Genomic DNA, 21,919 nt, shown 5'->3' with positions numbered 1-21,919 from the left:
AATTAGTGAGATATTAGATTACCAGCCGGCTGCAGCAGGTACATCAGTAACAGACCTCCACCCTCACAAACACTCTCTACATAATATTCCCATGCAGCAGCTCCCGCTCGTCCCTCACGTCTAATTTGCTGTTTATTTATTCTTCATACAGTACTTCTTTTCCTTTTTTTTTATTCATTTTGCGCCGCCAGCCCGAGCTGCGAACATAAACAGTATTAAGTTCTACTCCGACTCTGACAAAATAGCTGGTTTACAGACCAATCATGCTGCAATATTGCATATCTTATATTTATACACAGTGACACGCCGACAGTGGAAATAAAGAAAGTGGCAGTACAAAAAGGAAAAAAAAAAAAAAAAGTCTATATCCAATCCCCGGCCCAAACAATGCAACCTATCATCCAACATTTAAATAATTCTATCACCGTGGTGATTTGTCCGTCTCCACGCTTTGCGTGTGCGTCGTCTGTTTGCGACGGATTTTTTTTCAGTCCGCTTGCTGTTTGAGCGTGTTTCCATTACGCCTCGTCGGCGTGAACACGTTTCACAACTCCACGTCGGCAGGTCACTCCGGCCCCCGCGTGCATTCGTGAGTGTATTTAGGCCTGTGTGTGTGTGTGTGTGTGTGTGTATATGTGTGTGTGTTTGTGTGTGTATCTGGGGCAGTTTGTCACTCAGTGTGTGAAAACCAGCGGCTAGCTCCAGGGATTTTTTTGGACCACAGGGGTTTTGTAATGGATGCACACCCACCCACACACACACACACACACACACACACACACACACACACACACAGCTTGTCTAGATCCCGCGGGAACGCTTGTGTGTAAACCTGTCTTGTCAGCCGCCACTGTCACAGCGGGGCACTCGCACACCGAGAGACAGGCAAACTGCACACATCAGTTAAAGACGAACACACACACACACACACACACACACACACACACACACACACACACACACACACACACACACACACACACACACACACACACACGCACACACACACGCTGGCTGACCGGCAGGAGATCAGCACATGCTCTGGGTGCCTCACCTCATGCTGTGACACGACGGCCTCGTTGTAACATGTCGCGTACGACCACATGAAAACACAACGTCTCAAACTCCAACGTGAAACTCGTATATGATTATGTATATAATATATGTATATATATATATAATCTAATTTGTAAAACACAGGATTCAGGAAGCAGGATCGGTTTAAAATCGGAAAACGGGGAGGATTAAACGTGTTATTTCTGCTTCCAAACCCCTTTTCGTAAATGTCGAATGATTGCAGGTGTATTTTTTATGCGTGTATAAGTACACAGGTGTGTATTTTTCGAATGACGTGTCTATAGATTATTATGCCTCTCGAGATACTCGATAGCTGTAACTGATATTTTTTGACATAAATAATACCTTTTTTTTAAAAAAAGCTGCCATTCCGCATGCAGACGTAACGTCAATAAATCCTCCTTTAAACTATCAAAACAAGCTAATTCCGTCACTTTTTATGAGATCGAGATGAATTTCAGTGCTTCGCTATTCTCGGTTTCACATGTCAAGTCCATTTTCTTCTTCAGAATACAGATGTCATCAGATGTCAGCTCTCCTGAGCGCACGCCAGCAGACTTACACGGATTATCAAAGTAGAACCGTTGTATTAAATCCTGTGCCAAGACACTTTATTTTTTTTCCGTTGTAACAGTGGCGAGGTTGAGATCTCACACTCTGGCTGGTGTTTAATTAACTTTTTTGTTTGGATTTTTTCAACTCCAGCACAGCGGTTCTGCGAACAAAACCTATTATAAAAGTTCAACTTCTCTTTGCCAGCATTTCTTTCGAAAACATCGACGAAATACAAACCAACATCCTTCCTTCTGCCTCTTTTCTCCACAATAAAGAGGGCAGACATCTTGATAAACCAGCATGTGTCGTTTCATCTTCCCCGGATCCTCCTTCGCGCGAGCAATTACCCCGCGGTAGCGCGGCTAGCTGCTAGCTCCCGATGCGCGCAAAGAGGCAGTGAATCCATGAGAGGGCGGGGGAGGGGGCGTTTGTGGATCTATATACGCATTACCGAGCGCTGGCACCACGTGTCTGCTGGAGTCGATGGGATTTAATTAAATATGTATCACACAGACAAAGCCTTTGATGTTCCGCGGCAATAATGCGCCGCGTTCCGTCGCTCGGCCGGGCTGTTAGCGGAGCCCCGCTAATGCTTCTCGCCGCCGTCCGCCGAGATTCGGCGGCGGCTTCGCTTGAAACCTGTTGCGTTTAATAGTAATGAGCGGAGGGTAATTGTGAGGATTCCGTGCGGCTGCCGCATCGGCCCGGCCGTTCTCATGTGTGTGTGTGTGTGTGTGTGTGAGTGTGTGTGTGTGTGTGTGTGTGTGTGTGTGTGGCGACGTCGAGGGCGCGCCGGTGTTTCAACTGATTTCTCCGTTGGTTACCGATTCCGCTTCAACTTTAATCTTCTGGAAAAAGACACCAAATCGAATAATTAATGCGGTTTGTGTCCAATTAGGAAAATGAAGCCCGGGCGGGACCGATGCTGGGACGGCGTAAAGCCGCCGCGACGTATGGCGCCCGCTTCGACTCGGTAATGCGCCCTTGAAGTCCGTAAATGGCCTTTTGACTGGTGGAAATGCTGCCGTGTTGAAATGGGACGGAGAGGAAGATCAAGCTGTGGTCCAGTTTCATGTGCTTCTTTCAGACTGAACACATTTTCAATAGGAAGCCAATAAGTCTCCCAACTGGACGTATCGTCTTCCTTTATTGATGGTTTTACTCGTAATTAGTGAGGCCATCCGGGGTTTTATCTACGACACCCCTTGTCTCAAAAACTACATCCCGAAGAGTCTCCGCTCGGCGGTAAATCGTGTTATTTATCATCTACGATCTACCGCGTTGACTCGGTTTAGCTTTTGTGCTGCTTCCGGTACAATTTCTAAAGTGGAAAGGCTCAGATCAAGTGAAACGTTTCCACGAGTTCAGCGCAGTGTGATCATGTTAATTCAAGCCCCCCTTGTAAAATATGTATATTCACGACTTTATAAGGCGGACCCCGAGAGGACGTCGAGCACGGATCGCATCAATTCACAATGACGACGGGAGATGTTGGACGAGATTGTAGATGTTCAGAGGCAGGGAGCAGCAGGCACGTATTTATGTATGTATGTATGAAGAATGGAATAATAAAGGAGGTGCGTATCAATGTAGAGCTGCAGGAAAAATGAAGCTTGGCACTTCTTTAAATTTCTGTATCAAGCCCCCCTCCCCCCCCAAAAAAAACACAAATACAGATGTGTTGTTGCCGCTTGTTTCTCGGTTAAATGATCTCTCGCACATTCTGCCAGATCGTCTTGGATCCGAGCCCATTGTGACTAATGTGGACTTAAAATTCAGAAAATAACTTAACCCGCAACGGCAGATTATGTAGTCAGAGAAATGGCGAAAGTCAGTGGTTTCTGGCTTTGCTGCGATGAATAATTGATGTTTTTTTTTCTGTTTTAAACAATGTAGACAGCTTTCGTTTGGGGGTTTTTTTTTCTCAAGGATGCAGCGACAACCAAATTGAAAATAAACCTGGAATAAATTACACTTAAAAGCCTAAATTGTAATTGGAACATTAGCTTTAGCCTGACTTTCTTTTTCTTTTTTTTTTTTAATATAAATTCTCTTTTACATTTTAGTCATTTGCGGTTTATTTGCCAGAAGCAGTGGTTGCCATGGAGTCATAGGAAGACGTGGAAATGAAATGCTGGTTCAATTGCAGCTGTAAAAAAAAACAACCTTAAAAATCAAACACATTTTCACACTGAATGCTCACAATGATTTCCATTAACTCCCGCGGTGACATTTATTACCCTGTAAGCCCTCCGTTCGACCCACACGTCATTACGCCTTAATGATTTGAGGGGAAAAGCAGCAGCCGTTTGTGTTTTTGGATTGATGGTTTAAGAGTCTCTTGGTCAGGATCACCAAAAGACCTGCTTTGCTTAATGTACGTATATTTATCTACACGTCATAAAAGTACTTTGCAACCATCACATGCTCACGGAATCTCATTTTAATTTTAATTTTGTGTTCATTAAGTTTAGTTTTGAAAATGTGTATTTCAAATCAGATAAATCATAGCTTTTTTTTTTTCAAAATATAAAAAAATTTATAATAATTGGAAACAATAAACACGTACCCAGATAACGTTCTAGATTTAAGAACCATAAGTAGTTTTAATAGATTCAAGCCCTGTTTACACCACAATGTGGAAACACCCTGACTTCGTCTCCATGGAAACGGGGGGCTTCACTTCTTGAAACGCTGCGGCCCATATTATTCCCCCGGTGATGCAGTTGTAATAATCTGTCTATACGAAATGTACGTGTACTCGCTTGTCTTCAACATTTCTGTGGTTTCCGTGGCAACGGGCATCATCTCCGTGAAAACAGGAAAATAGTCTGAAACCAAAGTGAACAACATTAAGGATTGAGGAACGTTGTTGAATATTGGCAGCACTTTGGCAACATTTTTTATTTTTTTTTAAAAGACAGTTACTAACGTACTTGAATATAAGTATTCATGAGGTTCTACAATTACTTTTCGGTAACAAAAGTTGAAATAATGTCCAAGTTTGGGTCAAAACAACATCGAGACGTCTTCAGAGTCAACTGACTGAATGTCCCTTCCTCCATTTTGTATTTATTTTTAATTTAAATGTGGACTTTCTTGCATTTCGCCAATATGTGACGTGCTTCTCTATAACATGCAGTGAAATATGTTCATATGTGCTGATTCTACGTCCTCCACGTTGGTCTGCTTTTTCGCTTTTCGCTCCGTCAGACCATAACATGACCCTCAAAGATTCCCATTAATCGGCTTTGTTGAACAGACGGTCGTCAGAAGCGTTCTCCGTTCACTAATCCTGTCAGAAGCGCTTTTCTCGCATCACGTGACCTCGTCTCCACGTGTCCGGGGACCGGCGTGAAACGCCACCGACATGCCGCCATTTTCGCTCTCGGCCTTGTCCTGGTCGTCGTTTTTTTTTTTTTCCCTCCTCCCCCCGGCCGTCTCCTCGCTCTCGTCTTTCGCCGTCCCCCAACAAGCCACACACACACACACACACACACACACAGATTCCTGTTTGATTACAGAACTGGGACCTGCGGTGATCGCCCTGCAGCACGTGGCCGCCGCCTCGCCGGGTGTGGCGTCAGCGTACACCGGGTTTCCCCCCCGATGACCTTGTAACCACTGCGGCAGGGGGGTGATTAAGGATCAGGGCCATAGACCATTTCCTCTTTCTTTTTTTTTTTCTTCCCCCCTCCGTGGGAAGATGAATGACCCTGTTTGAAAGTGGCTGCCCACGGCCTCGGGGCAATTAGTGTTTGCTGTGAGCCAGCAACCCTCGCCGCCCGGCGCAACAAAGGCAGGTCCTTGAGAAAAAGAGAAATACTCGGCACATAACCCATTCTGCTGAAACCAACACGCCGCGGTGATGGTGAACAAATTAAACGTATTTTCTTTTCAGGTTGTTTTTTTTTTTTTTTTTTTTCCTTCCCTCCGTTCCTCCATAAAACCTGAAGGTAAAAAAAAAAAAAAGTGCTGACACCAGGAGGGCAAGTAAGAAAACCCCCCTACCATGGGCGCTCATTCCAAATATCAATATTTGATCTCGGGAATCATTTAAGCACGTTTCTTTGGCCCCGCTAGGCTAATTCCGCGGTAATTTATACGTCACATTGAAGGACGGCGGGCGACTCGCTGCCTTCTTGATCTGTTGCTCCTAATAAAGGCGGAACATCGTGATACGACGCTTGATTCGCGTCACGACTTTGTGTTATTTTGAACAGACACCTGCGCTGCCATTCAGATGAAGCGTCTTATCTGTCACAGAGCAAAAAAAAAAAGAGAGTTGTGGCAGCCGATTGATAGGGATACGGCCCAGCGCCATTGATTCCCCTTGTAATACAAGCCTCTCCCTTGTCGGCCCGTCAAAAGCCCCCAGATCGGACACGATAACACGCGTCAGGCAGCCGTCAATAGAAAGGCGACGCTTCCGCCTCGGAGATGACTATCTGATTTTGGTGTGAGGGCCTTTTTTTTTTTTTTTTTTGCGGAGTGAGTGGATGAGCGCCGGCTCGCGAGATAGCGAGAAAGAAGAGACGGGGGGGCGGGTGACCTCCGATTCCTGTCGCTCTCTGGGCCATTTTTCAACTTGAAAAATAGTCGGGTTAGTCGACTCTTCACTCGCGACACGTGGATGTTCCAAGGTGACCCGGTGGGGTGGGGGGGGGTGTCCTTGGGGGGGGGGGAGGGAAATCGTTTCCAATTGTGCGCCTTTGACTCGTCCTTGCTGCCACGGCGACCCCTTTCAACTCCGAACCGGCAAGCCTCATTGGATCATCTAGCTGTGGTCCACCAACTGCCAGGATGAGGCGCTTGAGGAAAATTGATTTGTTGGGAGTTGAAACAGTTAGGGGGGGGGGGGGGGGGGGGGGAACAAAACAAAAAAAAACAAATAAGAAAAAGTGAGGTTTGGCTCCTGGGCTCTCTCTGTCTTCGTAAATAAACCAAACCGGCTTTGATGGCGGATCCGCACGGCGCTCCTTATCCTCTGAAGGCTTCGCTTCTCGGTGTTTTTCTTCAGCCTCTGGGCACGAGCACACATCAAGGTCATTTGTTATGATGAGGCCGCGGTGCATTCAGGAGCACGCTGCGACTCGGGCGCTCGCAGACTCACGGCGCACCGTACTTTAAAGCATGTGCGCCTGGATTCCTGGCGCCTGGCGGAGATGCGGCGCTGCTCCTTGCTCATATTTCATGTCATGTCCGTAACCCGGGGGCCGCGGCTGAGTTTTACCCTTTGCACTGCCTGTGCTGACCCAGGGGAGCGCGATAGACAGTGGTCGAGTACATTATGTCTTTCTCGCTCTACCCACACCCCCCCTCCCCCACCCCTCCCCCGCTGCACGACCCGTTGCTTTGATGTGACCGATCGAATCAACGTCACGCTCGGCAGAATATTCAGCCGGAGCCGCGGAGGCAGCAGCTGCTCGTGTTACCGTCCACGTACTTGACGAGTCTCTCTGAGTCGGAACATTCGCTCGCTAATTAGTCTGACCCTGACATGGAGACGTACAATAGTCGGTTCGCGAGTGTACGACATTCCTCACTGAAACACTCAACAAATTATATATATCTATATATATATGTATTCAAGACAGTTTCGTGATTAGATTACATCGACAGACACACACCGTGTCTTCCAGTCACTGTTTGATTATAGAGTTTACAGGGTCTCTCAACTATTTCAAGGGGTTGACTTCAAAGAAGATTCCGTTGGGCTGTTTTTGCAGGTTCTGACTGTACAAGTCAGTTCAAATGAACTGGACTTGGGGATTTATCTTCCAGGACGTTTCGCCCCTGATCCACGCGGCTCCATCAGTCCATGCTGCTTCCCCTTGTCCGAGGTGGTTTCGCCTGTTATTCACTTGTTTTGACGCGTGGGTAGTGGGAATTAACATATCTCTTGACAATTTGAGGATGAACATCCTCCAGAATGGTGCAGGAATGAAAGAAATCGCAGTTTTCCGTCACCGAACGAATCAAACACTCAAGTGAAAATAGTTCCACTTGCGGAATCTCGGGTGTCCGTTTCCACGGCGTCGATACCCGGAGCCACTTGAGCAATGGCAAGAAAAGACCGTAGGAAGTTACCGAGTCCGTTGACGGCTTCTCGGCGACGACGCAGCATGAATGTTTCATGAACTCGCAACGATCGACTTGGATTCACGGGGTTGGTTTCCAATTTGACAGGTACAGTTATTCTGTCTATAAGTAGCCCACATTTTCTCACAATGTGAACAGCGCCATCCACGGTGGCTTGTCGGGAAGCGCACCCCGGGCTTGAACATATGCCGATGCACGGCGAGCGGCGACGGCTCCGGCTGAGTCGTGTTTATTATTAGTCACAGGTGTGAAGAGACGGCGTCATTAAATAGACAAAACACGGTGATGGAGATGATCTTGATGTTTCTTTCTTCGACCGTACTCGGAGACTTCGAAAAATATGACAGGTTTCGCTTTTCTTGGACGGAAAAGTGAAATTTTATTCGGCTCTGGCAGGGAACTGTCAGACACCAGTTGCTTTTATGTGCTTGGCGTAGCAGAGCGTGGCGTCCCACGCCGCTGCTTCTCAGAAGACGAAACAGGGGCAAGTCGAACATTTTCCTTTCTCCTCCTGGAGGAGATGAAATTAAAGGAAAAGTTGGCATTTTGTAAGATTCTTTATGCAAACAAGACTTTTTTTTCATAGGTAGAAAGCATTAACAGTAATCGCTTTTCAAGTGAAAACAGAAAACGGTTTGAGTGCCCATTTACATCACAATGGTGCTCGGAGCCACTGCTAAAAGCAACTTTTTGAAAACGCTCCGACTCCATATCCGTGTAGAAACTGACCTGAAACCGTCAATAAGTCACGCCCGTGTCAATAAATGATTCAGTAATGGGATCGTTTTAACATTCATGACCATAGTATTGGCAAAAAGATTGGCTCCCAAGCTAAGTGCTAGCTTGTGTTAGCAGTAGCTGAATGCTAGCACACGTTAGCTCGCCAACCAACTCTGGAAGACGAAGTGAATTTTACAGTCTGAAACAATAAGTCAACAGTCAATTTGCTAAACCATTAGCATCGGCTATCACATACTGGATATTCTGGAAAACTCACTAGTGACCTGAGTCAGTCTTCATTTAACATTTATTTTCTATGTGTCCCACTTAAATAAAACGTCAATACTTTTAATCTCACTTTCACAGTGATGAGTTTTCATGGTGACGTTTGTCTTTGTTTCCCACTGAAGAGGCAGTTTCCTGTATTTATGTTCTTAAAAGGTCTCGACACCGCCACAGCCACATCGAAACACGACGGCAGCGAGAACATTTCCAGTAAACTCCTTGTAGTCGCTGCAATTAAGTGCATAACTTGACAGAAGCTCAAAGCCACGTACTGTAACACTCATTATACTGGCATATAGCATGGGCGAAAACATGATCTCTGAATTAACCTATGCAGAGCGCCGCATCGATTGGAACCGTCTCCTCAGCTCCAGATCAGCATTTTCAGACACATTTCAGCTGAAACGCTTCCGCCGAGGTCAGTCCGAGGTGATCTCCACACTGCCAGCGTCAGGGGAAAGAAAACTTGATTGTTATAAATGCAGGAAGAGCGCAGTGTTCTTTACTAAGGGTAAAAAAAAAAAAAGTTTGTAATAACAGAAGTGTTGGTTTCGCCAGCTTCCAGTTTATCGTTAATCAATCTGGCTTCTTCTTTTGCTCGCTGCCGGTTCGGGCCTGACCGGTGAAGTGGCGTGGAGACAAACTGTACATCCACACGATGAGAAAAACAACCTTTTTCCCCCAAAAAAACCTCCGTCCACACGTCACTATGAACTCAATACGAGGCTCCAGGGCCTGTAGTACACATGCCAGGCCTTTAGGGGGCGCTGTGACTCACCAGACACACCAAAAGCGCAGAAGAAGACAGAGCACATAGAACTTTTAGAAGTAGAATCCTGCTCACTAACCTCTAAATTAGTCTAGTTCTATAGGTCTATGGCCGCTGCCGTTAGCGTCACGTAGCTTTATGCAGCTCGACGGGAGCTTGTAGGTTATTTGATGACATCACGGACCGCGGCGGGTGGAACAGCGGATCGATTTCGTCATCTTTTTGCCGACGAGACAGCTTTTTTTTTTACACATTTTTTTTAATTTTCCCACTCTGGGACCTGTTTTCACGCTTCTAAACCACCACCTCGTGTGGACGGCGTCTTTTTTTTCCACATTCTCCATTTTGTTTGCTCGCAAAAACCCAAAAGCTGTGTGTTTTGTTTTGTTTAGTTTAGTTTTTTGTTTTTTTTTCCCCTCCCAAGGAGGCTGTCTATCTTTATCGATTTGCCGAGCGCGACCCTTTCAGCTGGATGTGCTGAAGTGGTGAGCGGTAAATGCCGCTTTAATGAAGTCTGGCCATTGATTCGCCCGCGCCGTTTGTTTGCGGAGTTGGGAATTTCATTTGAAGGCAGGGTAATCAGGATAATCAGGCGTGATGCACATAGCGTCTTTATGTACTGAAATCTTCGTGAATAATGCGCTTTACTTCGCCGCGCGGAAAGCAGAAGGCGCGCGCGTTAAAGCCCGAAACAAAACCAGCTCTGCAAATCCCGCCACCCAGAATCTTCGGAAATGGCGGCGGCGACGACGTTTGTTGAGAATAATTACACCCAAAAAAGGAAAACACTTTGCTGCCAAGATGTATCCCACTCTGTGTTATGGAGATTTAGACAGAGAATTGGATTTCCCCAGCTGTGAAATCAGTTTTTGTAGTCCCGCTGGCCAACCGCATCATTACGCCATAGCCAGCCGCAGGCGGCCGTCGCTGCACACGCATGAAGCCTCGTCTGCGCCGTATAGCATCCCCCCCCCTCCCCCCCTCCCCCCCATGCCATATGTCGTTTATCGACATCTCCGGCCCAGTCGAGGAAAAGCCGTGAGCTCAGTCTGTCAGTTCATCGGTCCTGCATCAGTCCAAGCGCGGCAAAAAAAAAAATAAGAAAACAAAAAAAACAAAAAGAAAAGAAAAAGCGGCGCGCTTAGCACTTGAGTGTGAACCGCTGTGACGGCCCGAGACGCGTCTCGTGTTTAGAGAAATTAATCAAGTGCACATCTTGGCGGATCTAGCAACGTCGGACGCCGCACTTCAAAAGCCCTCTTCGCTTTCCGCCAGTGGAATAAAAGTCAGACGGATGGGGGGGGGGGGGGGGGTGGAGGGGACGTCGGGGGCCCTCGCACCGAGTTTGGAGGATTTTCAGTCCGACTTAAAGCGAATACATGGACTGGAGTGTTTCCTTCTGCCTCCTCTTCACTGTGGATGGACTAAAAAGATGGAAGTGCTTAATGATTTTTTTTTTTCTTCCTCCCCTTTGCCGGAGCCCTGCAGTGCCGTCCAGAGCGTTAACAAGTGGAGCGAGAGATTTCATAAACACAGCAAGCTTCAGACCTGGAAGATTGATCGGCTTTATGGATTTATTGTTTTTCACAAAACTAATTCAAACCTTTTTTTCAGATGTCGGGCCTGGCTTGTGTCGTCTCTCTGCTAAACCCATTCTGTGTGGGTTGATGGCAGCGTTCAGTCTCTTAGTATCGTTTACATTACTGCTAAAGTCATATCTTTGACATTCCCACTCTTTATTCCATCTCAGTTTTTTTTTTTTCATTAATAGTCTGAAAATGCAGTTTATACCGTGAAAAGCTGGCTTGGGCAAAAGTTCGTTATTTCACATGATGGCTTCAATCCGGTGTCAATTAATTCTGTATCTGCTATGAACATTATCTTGCTTTGATAAACAGTGAGCTAAATGAAGGAGCTCGCCATTGTTAGTCATTTACACATTTCATTAAACAGCTGGCAGAAGGAACTATTTTCTACGTTTTCTAAGACTTTCTGAGTGTAACGCTCCTCCGAAGCCGTAGGTTGTGTCACCCAATTGTCAGAAACTTCTCTTCAACGCTTCACGTAACGAGCTGTTGAGTCGCCAGCAAAGAAAATATGCACATTTGACGTAAACTGACTCACTGCATCATCTTGTGGTAGAAATCGGTATTGCAATGTGCGTTCAGATATGTTAGATTCAAATTTTTCTACGTAGAAAACTGGAGAACAAGCTGCTTGAATGACAAATCCTTGTATATTGTCATTATTATCATTGGTGTCGGGTTCGCGGTTTAGAAGATTGATCTGTATGTGTAGTGACGGGTCTATATTTCATTATCTGGTGATGTTCAGTTTATTTTGACTCAAAATATCAAGCACCTTCATTCTGGTTTGTTTTTTCTGTCTGTGATTTCCTCGCATTCGGTGGAAAGTATGAAACATTTCAGAATATCTCAACCCAGAAATGTCTTTTTTTTTTACCTAAACTGAACACGTCACGACAACCCAACGAACCGTGGCTTGAAAGCGAAAACGTACGTGCGCCAGTAATGGGATAAACACGCGCTTAAACTGCTAATGAAAATCAATCCGGCTCAAATTTAACGACTCTGACGGGTCTGAGGAGGGGGGAGGGGAGGGGGAGGGGGAGAGAGGGGGGGGGGGGGGTCTGTGAAGTCGCGGCATCAAAGGCGATTGAAGACGGCCGCCGCCGCGGAGGCGCTGTCGGCTACGGGGAGCCGCGGCGTGGACGGACGGCGGCGCTTTCAGTCGATGCCGGGTTACGGCGCCACGGTTTCTCGGGGCTGAAATCGCTGGAACAGACTTTGAAGTGGCTCGGGGTTTTGTTTTTGTTGTTTTCTCTCTCTCTCTCCGTGTGTCCCTGCCTCCCACATCTGCCGCTATCATCACAACAAGCAATAACCCTCTTTCAGCAATAACCAAGACTTTTTTTTAACGCCCGTAATGTGGCTTCAATAAATAATGTCATGTTTACCAAGAGGCCATATTTTACAGCTATTTAGTTGAGAGCCCGCCCCCTCCTCCCCCGCCGTCTTTTTTTTTTTTTTTTTTTTTTTCTTTCCTGCGCTCTAATGCTGGAGTACAGTACATAATGTGGTGCATTATGCACAGAGGCACAAACAGGCATTTACACATTATCAAATGTACTGATACAGAAAATAGAACAGCCCATCATGTATAATCACACACAGTGGGACTCTCTCTCTATCTCTCTCTCTCTCTCTCTCCCTCTCTCTCTCTCTCTCTCTCTCTCTCTCTCTCTCTCGTTGTTCGCCGGGGAGTGTAGTACGTGAGAGTGTACGGTGGAGGTGGACAGCTTTCCCTCCGCCCGGTTGAAAGCAGAGCAACACGAGCATTGGTGGTGGGCTGGGGGGGTGGATGTGGGGTTGGGGGGGGTGGTGGGGGGGGGGGGGGGGTTCATTAGTCTGTCAAACCCAATGATATTTAGAGCCGCACACCCTCGGCCGGGACTGGAAAACTCAATCAGCGCTCTGATTTCATAACCCTGCTGGGTGACGGGGCTTATTTTATCGCCCCGTTGATTCATTCTAATAAATGCCGGCTGCCCGGCTGAAATACGACCCCCCCCCACCCTTCCATCCCCGCATTCGCCTGTCCTCCACGGGACAACCCAAAAATAAGTACGAAGGTGGGTGGAGGAGGTGGTGGAGGAGGTGGTGGAGGCGTGTTTAGGGGATAAATCTGAATTGTGGGAACTGGAAAGTGCAGATAATCCATCGTCAGTTTGGGTATAGCTAGGACCCCCCCCCCACCCCCCCCATCCCATTTCCTCCATACCGCCGCACCCTTTAGCACAAATCAGGCGCCGGGACGGCGCTGATCCGTGTGGGCTCGGCGGGTCCATTGATTGTGGGCGTCGGAGGGGGAGGGGGGGTGGGGCGGCGATAAATAATGGGAGGCAGAGCGCGGAGGGTGAAGGAAAACAATTATCTGCGGAGGTGGAAAGCACATAAAGTGAGGAATGATAAACACTGTGAAATATGATTGACTCCGAGTGATATATGGGAGCCGGAGGACGGGCGGAGGAGGTCTGCCTGCGCCCAGATATCCTTGAGTGGAACGGCCCGAGCCGGGGAAACTCGCTCTGGCGCTAACCTGAACACATTTCTGTGTGTGTGTGTGTGCATGTGTGTGTGTGTGTGTGCGTCTCCTCACCCTTGCAGACGACGGACGACATCGTCTCGTCGGCGGAGTGCTCGAGCGACGACGAGGACCTGGAGGAGTGCGACTCCGGACACGCAGGTGGGATGAGTGTGTCGAGCTGTGCTTGCTCTGAAAACCTGGTCTATTTCTCCCTGTCTTCTCTTTTGATTTGCTACCGAGGAGCTTCTCCTCTCAGCATCATGTCCCATGGGAGCTTCAAGTGTAACTTCAAAAAAAATATATAAATAAGTAATATATATATATATAAAAAAAAAAGAAAAAAGGAGCCTCGGCGAGATGGACACACTAAGTTGCGAGGACTTCTCGGTGTCCAAAAAGTCTCCCGGGTGAAATAAGCAGCGGTGAGAATAACTTTCCCACGTGCTGGAGGAGGAAGCCGCGGCTTTGACTTCACGGATGATCGCAACCCCAATTCCAGAAAAGCCGGGACACTGTGGGGAAAATGGAAAATAAACAACAACGTGCATTTTTTTGTTGAGAACGCAGAGGAAAAAAGTCGATTGGATGTTGAACCTGAGACGTTTAGCGGCGTCCTTCATATGTTGGAGATCAACTCTTGTAAGTTTGTTAGATGAGACTTAATTTACTTCTGTTGCGTCGAAACACGCGAGCTTACATTAAAACAATTTTTTTTTTAAATCAGTGTCACATGTAGTTTCCAGTTTTCCTGAGCCCATACATCGATTTTCACTACTTTTCAGGGCATTTCACTGTATTTTGCACCAGAAGGTGGCTTTATGTTGAGATTGTAGTCATTTCACATACTAATTCTTTGATTATTATTTTTTTTTATCAAAAATATAGAAAAGGCATTTTCATCATGTATCCTGTGTCACAACATAGAAAAAGTTACAATTTATCGGTTAATATTGCATTATTTTACTGGTCAGTCCCAGTCAGGATCAAATTGGCCCATATAATACACCTTTAATATACACTTGCGCAAACTATCTCAATTTCAACATTTAATCAGCTGTTTTAAGTAGTTAACCACGTCTGCATTATGTTTTTTGTTTTTTTTTACCGACGCCCCAGCTTTTCTGGAACCGGGGCTGTGGAAACGCCCGGCGCTCAGCCGAGCTAAACTCGTTCCCGGAGGGGAAAAAAAAAAAAACGTCCAGGAGTTACACTTAGCTATGGGGCCCACCGGCTGCAGACATGACGCCGCGTTGATACTAATTTTGTTCTCTCAGCATTTGTTGGAGAGCCAAACCACTTTACTCAACAAAGTACGAAATTAGTATCAAGCCCCATGTCGCGCCCGCACTGATGCTTCAAAATGTATCTGTCCTGTTACATGGTCGACTTCCTCTTGCTGTGCGTGTGTGCGTCTCTCTTGACAGAGGATACATTTTGAGATTCTTTCGAGAACAAAGATGCTTTCAGCCTCTAGATACTGTGATATGTAGCAGACTAACTGCAACAGAGCCTCTTCCTCCTTCCTCCTCTTCCTCTTCTTCTTCTTCTCTTGTTTGTACCTCTGTTTCCTTCGTCGGAGGCTTGCCTTACCTGAAACATTCTAATAGAGAACAGATATCCTCGAATTTCTGTGCGCATCGTCTCTCTTCTCCCCTTCCTCCCTTTTACAGACACACACACACATACACACACACACACACACACACACACACACACACACAAGCTCCCACTATCACTTTGTGATTACATCAAAGTGATAAGACATTTACTCAAAGAGCTGGACGTAATGCCTCACATTTAAAAGGAGTGGTTATTTTTTTGAGGCGACTTGGGTTTGGATAAATCGAGAAATTAAATAAAAAAATTTTTTTTTTTTAAACTGCCGTCAATCGGCTGGATCGCATCCTAATAAAAAAAACGCAGAGGATCCTGGAGGCTCGCGAGCCGGATTGAAACCGACTCGGGTGTTTTGAAAGGCGTCTTCCCGGGGAATCGTGGCCAGACCCGGGCCGGCTGATTGCCTCGCCGCCGTTTCAAAAGCGGCGGCGCGCACCGGCTAATTGACGCGACGATAATCTGGCTAAAGCGAGGCTCGGGGCTAGCGCCGAGCAGCACGTGTCCAACTTTCCGCCGCCGATAAGACCCGAGTCTCTTTCCCCTTTCACTTTTTATCTGCTGCAGGTTGAGCAGAGCACATGATGGAGCATTTATTTATTTATTATCCCACCGCAGAAACGAGAACCAATAATTTCAACCATTCCAGCTTCTGACAGGACCTGGAATCCTTATCGCGCTATTAGCAATTTTTTTTTTTTTTTTAAACTTCAAACCCAAGTATTCTCAAAAGGCAGTGAAAACAAAGCCAGCGTGGAGCAAAGAGAAACACGGTGCCCTCGTCTCATATAGTGGCAACATGAACACACTCAATGCATTCTGTCCATTTCACCATGTGGACACAGAAATTCATCCCCTCATTCCTCGTCCCGCTTCGTCGTGTGACCAAGTTGCATGACATGATGTTTGGTTCTTCTTTGTTTATTTTTTTTAATTTACTTTATTTTATTTTATTTTCCACCCTCCTGTGATGCACATATGAACATCTCTCTTCTGTATGGGTTCGGATCCAGCTGCTGGGTCCTTTTTAAAAAAAAAATATTATTATTTATTTTATTGTTTTTCTCGCTATAATTTGGGTTCAGGGTGGGTTGAGTGGAGATGGGTGATTTTGTTTTCTTGTTTTGTCGTGACCATTGTTATTACCATCATTACCATTATGTCATCGACGTCCTCATCACCCGTCGTCCATCCTCCAAGCAAGGACAGATCCGCTCCTCCCGTTTTTGCCTCATCTTGTGCCGCATGAACTTTTGGTGGTTGGAAAATTTTTAAAGTTCCCCTCCTCCTCCTCCTCCTCTTCCTCCCCATTGTCCTTCTACTCATCAAGTTTGCGTTTATATTTTTTTGAGCTTCAAAAGAGACATCCTCCCCCCCAGTCCCCCCCCCCCCCCCCCATTGTCGATACAACGTAGGGAAATGAACGGCAACAAAATCTTTTCTTGCCATCATCCTTTGTTTGGGGCCTTGTGCAGGCGATCCCATTCTGTCTCAAGAAAGTTGTGTGTGAAAGAATGAGCCCCACCCCCCACCCCCACCCTCTCCTAGCTCCTCCCCTTTCTGGTTGTGCCCCCCTCCTCCCTATCACACCCCCCCCTCCACTCCCCTCCCTCCTCCATCCCGCCTCACCCACCTTCTTTCTTTTCGCCGTTCTGCATATACATGTCTGTTTGAATGCAGATGGCATAAAAAAGACTTTTATTGCCACAAAGTATATCTGTTTTTCTATTTCTATCTGTTGCTCCAAGTAGAAGGCATTTGTGGCATGCACACTTGTAACTGGATTGTACCGCAGCAGCTCTGTAGACTAACTATAAGCCCCGCCCCCACCAACCCCTCACCCCTCCCATTCCCCCCAAAGCCCCTCCCACCTACCAATCCCCCCCCAAAAAACCGCCCCGGGCTTCTGCATGGATATGATTGGCGTCCATACAACGTGCTGCTTCCTCTCCACCCATGAGTCTTTCCCTCACCTGGCTTCTACTACCTGTTGTAAGCGTGTGTCGAGGGAGGTGGTGGTGGGGGGTGGGGTGACTGCTGTTACCCCTACCCTCCCCTTCCCATGGTAGCCCCTCCCCCCCCTCCGTGTCTGTGCTCGTTGCCTGCTTGTTTCTGTCCGTGCCCCGTCTTGCGTCTCGTCTTGCACTCGCGTGGTCGTGTTGTCTTTGTGTTTCAGAAATTTCAAAAAAGACTGGTTAAACCTTACCTTTACCCTCCCCTCCCTCTCCTTTAACCCCCCCCCCCCCCCCCTCCCTCTACTGTGAGTTCCACAAGAGAGCGACCACATTCACACGACCGCCATCAACACAGGAAAGAGTGAATCCACGAGTCGCCGGAAGCGAAATCAATGAAATGTTCAGTTTGATGGAAGCCGAGTCAATTTCTGATTTAATTTCACAGTGATTAACAGTGTTGCGGCCCGTCGCCACCGTGTAATCGCGGCAGTTCTGTGATTAATATGTAATTATGTCGTAGTAATTGATGCAAATGACGTCCATAAATCAAAACGTTTGAATCCGATAAACGTTATTAGATGTGATGCCAACGGGACAGAACTGTTTCTCTTTTAATCGGACGTGGGAAAATACCAACCGCTGCACCACACGTCACGCTGTCAGGACTGTAAGAGCAGGAAGTTATGAAATATAAGAGACGGAATTACTAAGCGAGTTCCAACGATATATAAACGTTCATCTCAAAGTGTTTGTCATAGAATGAGTCAGTGCTACTATCCTATACTACCGGTTTATTTTAACAACCCTGCATAAGATGACGAGGCGTCTGGTGCAGTGTCAACACTTCAAAGCCCGTTGTTTTGCTTTGTCAACCCGACACGTTACTGTTTCGTTTGGCTCATTCGGTTTTTAATTAAACATATAGCAGCTGAACAAAAAAAAAAAACACTTCACCTTTTAGGTTTCATGTGGATATGTTGGGCTTTTCTATTTTCTCTATAAAAGCAAATTGGAATGACTGTAATGTATTTAAAAATGTCTTTCTTTTAATAAAAAAATACAAATAAAAAATAAATAAATATATGGTTAACAGGTTAAAAAAAAAAGAAAAAAAATCTAAATAGCCAAAAATCAGAAATCTCTTCCTTTAATTTTCATAAATGTCCTATGAGTTATAATTTAAATTGTAATTACTTTCTGTTTGATTAAGGAAATGATAAAAATAAAAAATGGGTTCGATAAAAAAAAAAAAAAAAACATATAGCAGCTGAAAAAAAAAAAAAAAACTTCACCTTTTAGGAAACTGATTCTTCCATCCAGAGCTGAAAAAAAAGACCAAACCAAACAAAAATATGTTGATTTATAGCTCTCGAGGTTTAGGAGATGAGAAGCAAAACCCCAGCTGGGTGTGACGTGAATCGGCCAGGATCCTCTTTAAACGACCTTACCTTTAAGCGACCTTACCTTTAAATGACCTTACCTTTAAATGACCTTACCTTTAAGCGACCTTACCTATGTTGTGGCTGAACAAAAAGCACACAGGTGAGGTCGTGTCAGTCTTTTCTGAGCAGCGTGGCGAAGCCCTCCGTCCAACCTCAGCCGATAGACTAACCTCTACCCACCGTGTGACAGTCACATGACGCGTCATCGCCAAACACGTCGGGTACGCGTACGGATGTCTCTTCGTCTCGTCGGTTTCGGGTTCGCGGGGACTTTGATTTAGACGACATCGTGTGTCGTGTGTGACGACCCAAGTGCGAGCGACACAATGAGGCGCGATCGCGATGGATCACTGAGTTTCCTCGTAGCGGCGGCGGCGCACCTGTCTGGCTGTCGCTTCGGTACTGGCCTTTGATCAGTTTAAAGGTTAACCAGTTGACACATACCGCACCCCCTCCCCCACCCCCGCACCCTGCAGAGGTATGTCCTCTACAGGAAATCGACCCCGCCTGCTGGACATGCCTGCCAATTTCCTCCGCCGGGTTTCAACCAGTCACACCGTGACGGATTAGCTTAGCGGCGGCCGCCGCTTTAAAGAGCAACTCCAAACTCGGATCGTAGACGTCTGCAGTGCTGGAAGCGGCAAACACAACATTGTTCAGAGTTCTGGTATTGAAACGACTGTTAGCGTCGATTAGAAATTAGGCTTCTCTCAGCAGGGCCGTGCTAAAAGCCAGATAAGATGATTTGAAATTTGCCGTGTTTCTTAAAAAAAAAAATTAAAAAGCTCAGCGCAGCGATCTAATCCCAGCCGTGTCCCTTTAAATGTGTCCACAACTGGGAATCTGTGCGTCGCAGGCTCTCCGGTAATCGCCTTCCCCTACCCGCAGTAGGTGGAGGTGAATTGAATCTGCTACAGCAGGTCTTCTCCACACAATGCGTTTCCCACAATGGGGGTTTCAGCCACCCCCCCCCCCCCCCCGAAAACCACCGACTCACCTGCAATTTGCGGGCGGCGTCGAAAATCTCACCGGCTCATTTCATCGGCGGTCGACGCAGACGCACCGGCTTTCCGACTTTTTTTTTTCTTTTCTTTTTCTAAACGGCGTAACGTCGTCAAATCCCACACATGGGGATTCATCTCTGTTCAGAAGTCTCAGCAAACTCTGGACGGACACGGGGATCAGGCCGGCGAGGGGAAGTGAAGAGGAAAGTGCTGCTTTGAGCTGGTTTTGCATCTGAAAGCCGTCAAGCTGCTGAGGTCGTCAATCAGCCGTTTAGTAGCGACTGTATTTTCTCTTAACTCGCCCTTCAGAAGCCCACGGAACCCAGATAGCCTCTGTGAAAAAGTTGTTTGTTGTAATGTTTGTGTCGAGGAGTTTTTTTTCCTCAGCAGGCACAAAGAAACCCTTGTTTTTTGTTTTTTTTAAAGAAAAGGAAACACAGCGACTGGCTGCAGGTCTAGCCGAGTGGAGAATTATTTGCCAGTTGAGGCAGGGAGGGCTTAGGAGTAAAATCCCCTTCCATCTCGACGACTTCGGAAAAAACAAACGCAATCTGGTTGAGCAAACCCATTAGAAAAGCGGAGTGTTTGTCTGCCTCCGACAATGCAGCGAGACATGCAACGCTTGTGCAAAGAGCTTACACGGGATTAAAGTGTTTACCAAAACATCAAGGTCCTCGGCACTGACTTCACCGGGAGACCCTGGCGGCGGCGGCGGCGGCGGCCCCTCGCCCCGGCCAACGAATGTTTTGTCGACGTGGCGCAAAGCGAACAGTCGCCGCAAAAAAGCCTCCGACCAAGAACGGAGCGGAGGGACGCAAACGAGTCGGATCAATGAAGCCGCGGGTGAAAGCGTCGTCGTTGAGCTATGAGTAGTTGCGTTTTTCCGATATTGAAATATCTCCGTGTCTCGTGCCGCTGCGTATCGTGTCAGGCGCTACTGCAGCACGCTTGGCCGCTCAGAAAATTCACATTTGAGATGTCGCCGTCCACAATATGCAGTCGTCTCAGTGTGACATGTGCCATGTTTACGACACAATGCGGCGCTCAGGTCCACGAACCGCGAAACACACTTATAAACACACATACTACGTTTGCATCAATCAATGTCCCAAGTTCAAGGTCAAAATGTATTTAGTTTCCTACTAACAGTTAGTTGTGTTTAACATCTTAAAATCCAATAAGACCAAGAACAAGCCACGTTCACGTCACTCAATACACCACCTTGTGGCAGGAAGTGGTATCACAAGGCAAGTGTATTTAGCTCGCCAAATCCAGTAGACACTTCTGCAGCAGAATAAGCCTCTTTTAGTCTTCCTCTCATTGCGTTTGACTAAAATATTGCACATTTAAATTCATTAATTGCTTAATTTGAATTTGACGCGCCCTCTTGTGGAACTCCGAACGTTTTGTCTGTCAGACCAAGGCTGTCGGTTATGCACATAACACAAAGCATCTGAAAATGTGGGTTAAACGTCGAGGCCATTAATTGTCCCTTTGCATCTCCTTTGAGTCTACTGTATCTCTCCCGTGGTGCAACCCCCCCCCGGTTAACCGCTAATCTTTTCCCGAGAAATACCCCACAGCCCTTTGGTGGCAGTAACCTATACCGACTCCCCCCCCCCCCCCCCCCCCCTTCCCACTTACCTGGTTCCCCATGGCTTGCTGTAGTGTTATTGTATATTACTTTCCCTAAATGCAACTTACTTAAAGCATGCATGAACCCAAACTTCTTGTCGTGAAACTAAAATCCAAAGAAAAAAAAAAAAAAAAAGAGCTAAACATGTGCGATTAACCTTCCTCTCTCTCTCTCTCTGACGTACATCCAGATTGCACGCCCTGTCCCGTGTTTTGAAATACTAACAAGAGAAATGTATTGAAGCAACTAATAATAAAGTGTTTTATTATTAGTTAAGCTAAAGGTGGTGACACTTTGCCTCTAAACTGCCCCACCTCCCCACCCCCCTCCCCCCCCCCCCTCTCTTCGTCTGCCTCAGTGTGTGCTTTCTGGTTGTTCATCTTTGATAGTGTGAGAAACCCGATGCCTTCCTTTCTTTCTTGCCTGCTAATCCTGTGATTATATATCGTTTGATCTTTTCGTGTGTGCGTGTTTCTCGTGTTTCGTTCGGTTGCATATATGTCGACGCACATATATGTGAATCCGTCTTGTTTCTTTTCTTGGAAAAAAAAAATAATAAAAAAAAAAAATGTTTCAATTTGTAACTCTGCTAAATTTGCCGATGTTTGCGTAGCGATTTTCCTTACCCTGATTTGAGTGACGCTTCCTCTTTT

The 21,919-nt window shown here is 46.5% G+C and overlaps 1 protein-coding gene across 1 annotated transcript in view; it reads left to right on the top strand.

Moving 5' to 3' along the window:
* Nucleotides 1-21,919, top strand: part of nrxn3b (neurexin 3b) — a gene marked incomplete at both ends in the record, with an annotated part of 330,758 nt that overhangs the window by 305,433 nt on the left and 3,406 nt on the right. The window contains 1 exon segment of the mRNA XM_080514353.1: nucleotides 13,696-13,785. Within this exon segment, the coding sequence (XP_080370479.1) occupies nucleotides 13,696-13,785 (90 nt within the window).

This window comes from Blennius ocellaris (assembly GCF_963422515.1).
Source record: "Blennius ocellaris genome assembly, chromosome: 18".
NCBI lineage: Eukaryota > Metazoa > Chordata > Actinopteri > Blenniiformes > Blenniidae > Blennius > Blennius ocellaris.
Note: the sequence above shows the minus strand (reverse complement) of the source record. Positions and strands in the feature narration are given on the sequence as shown.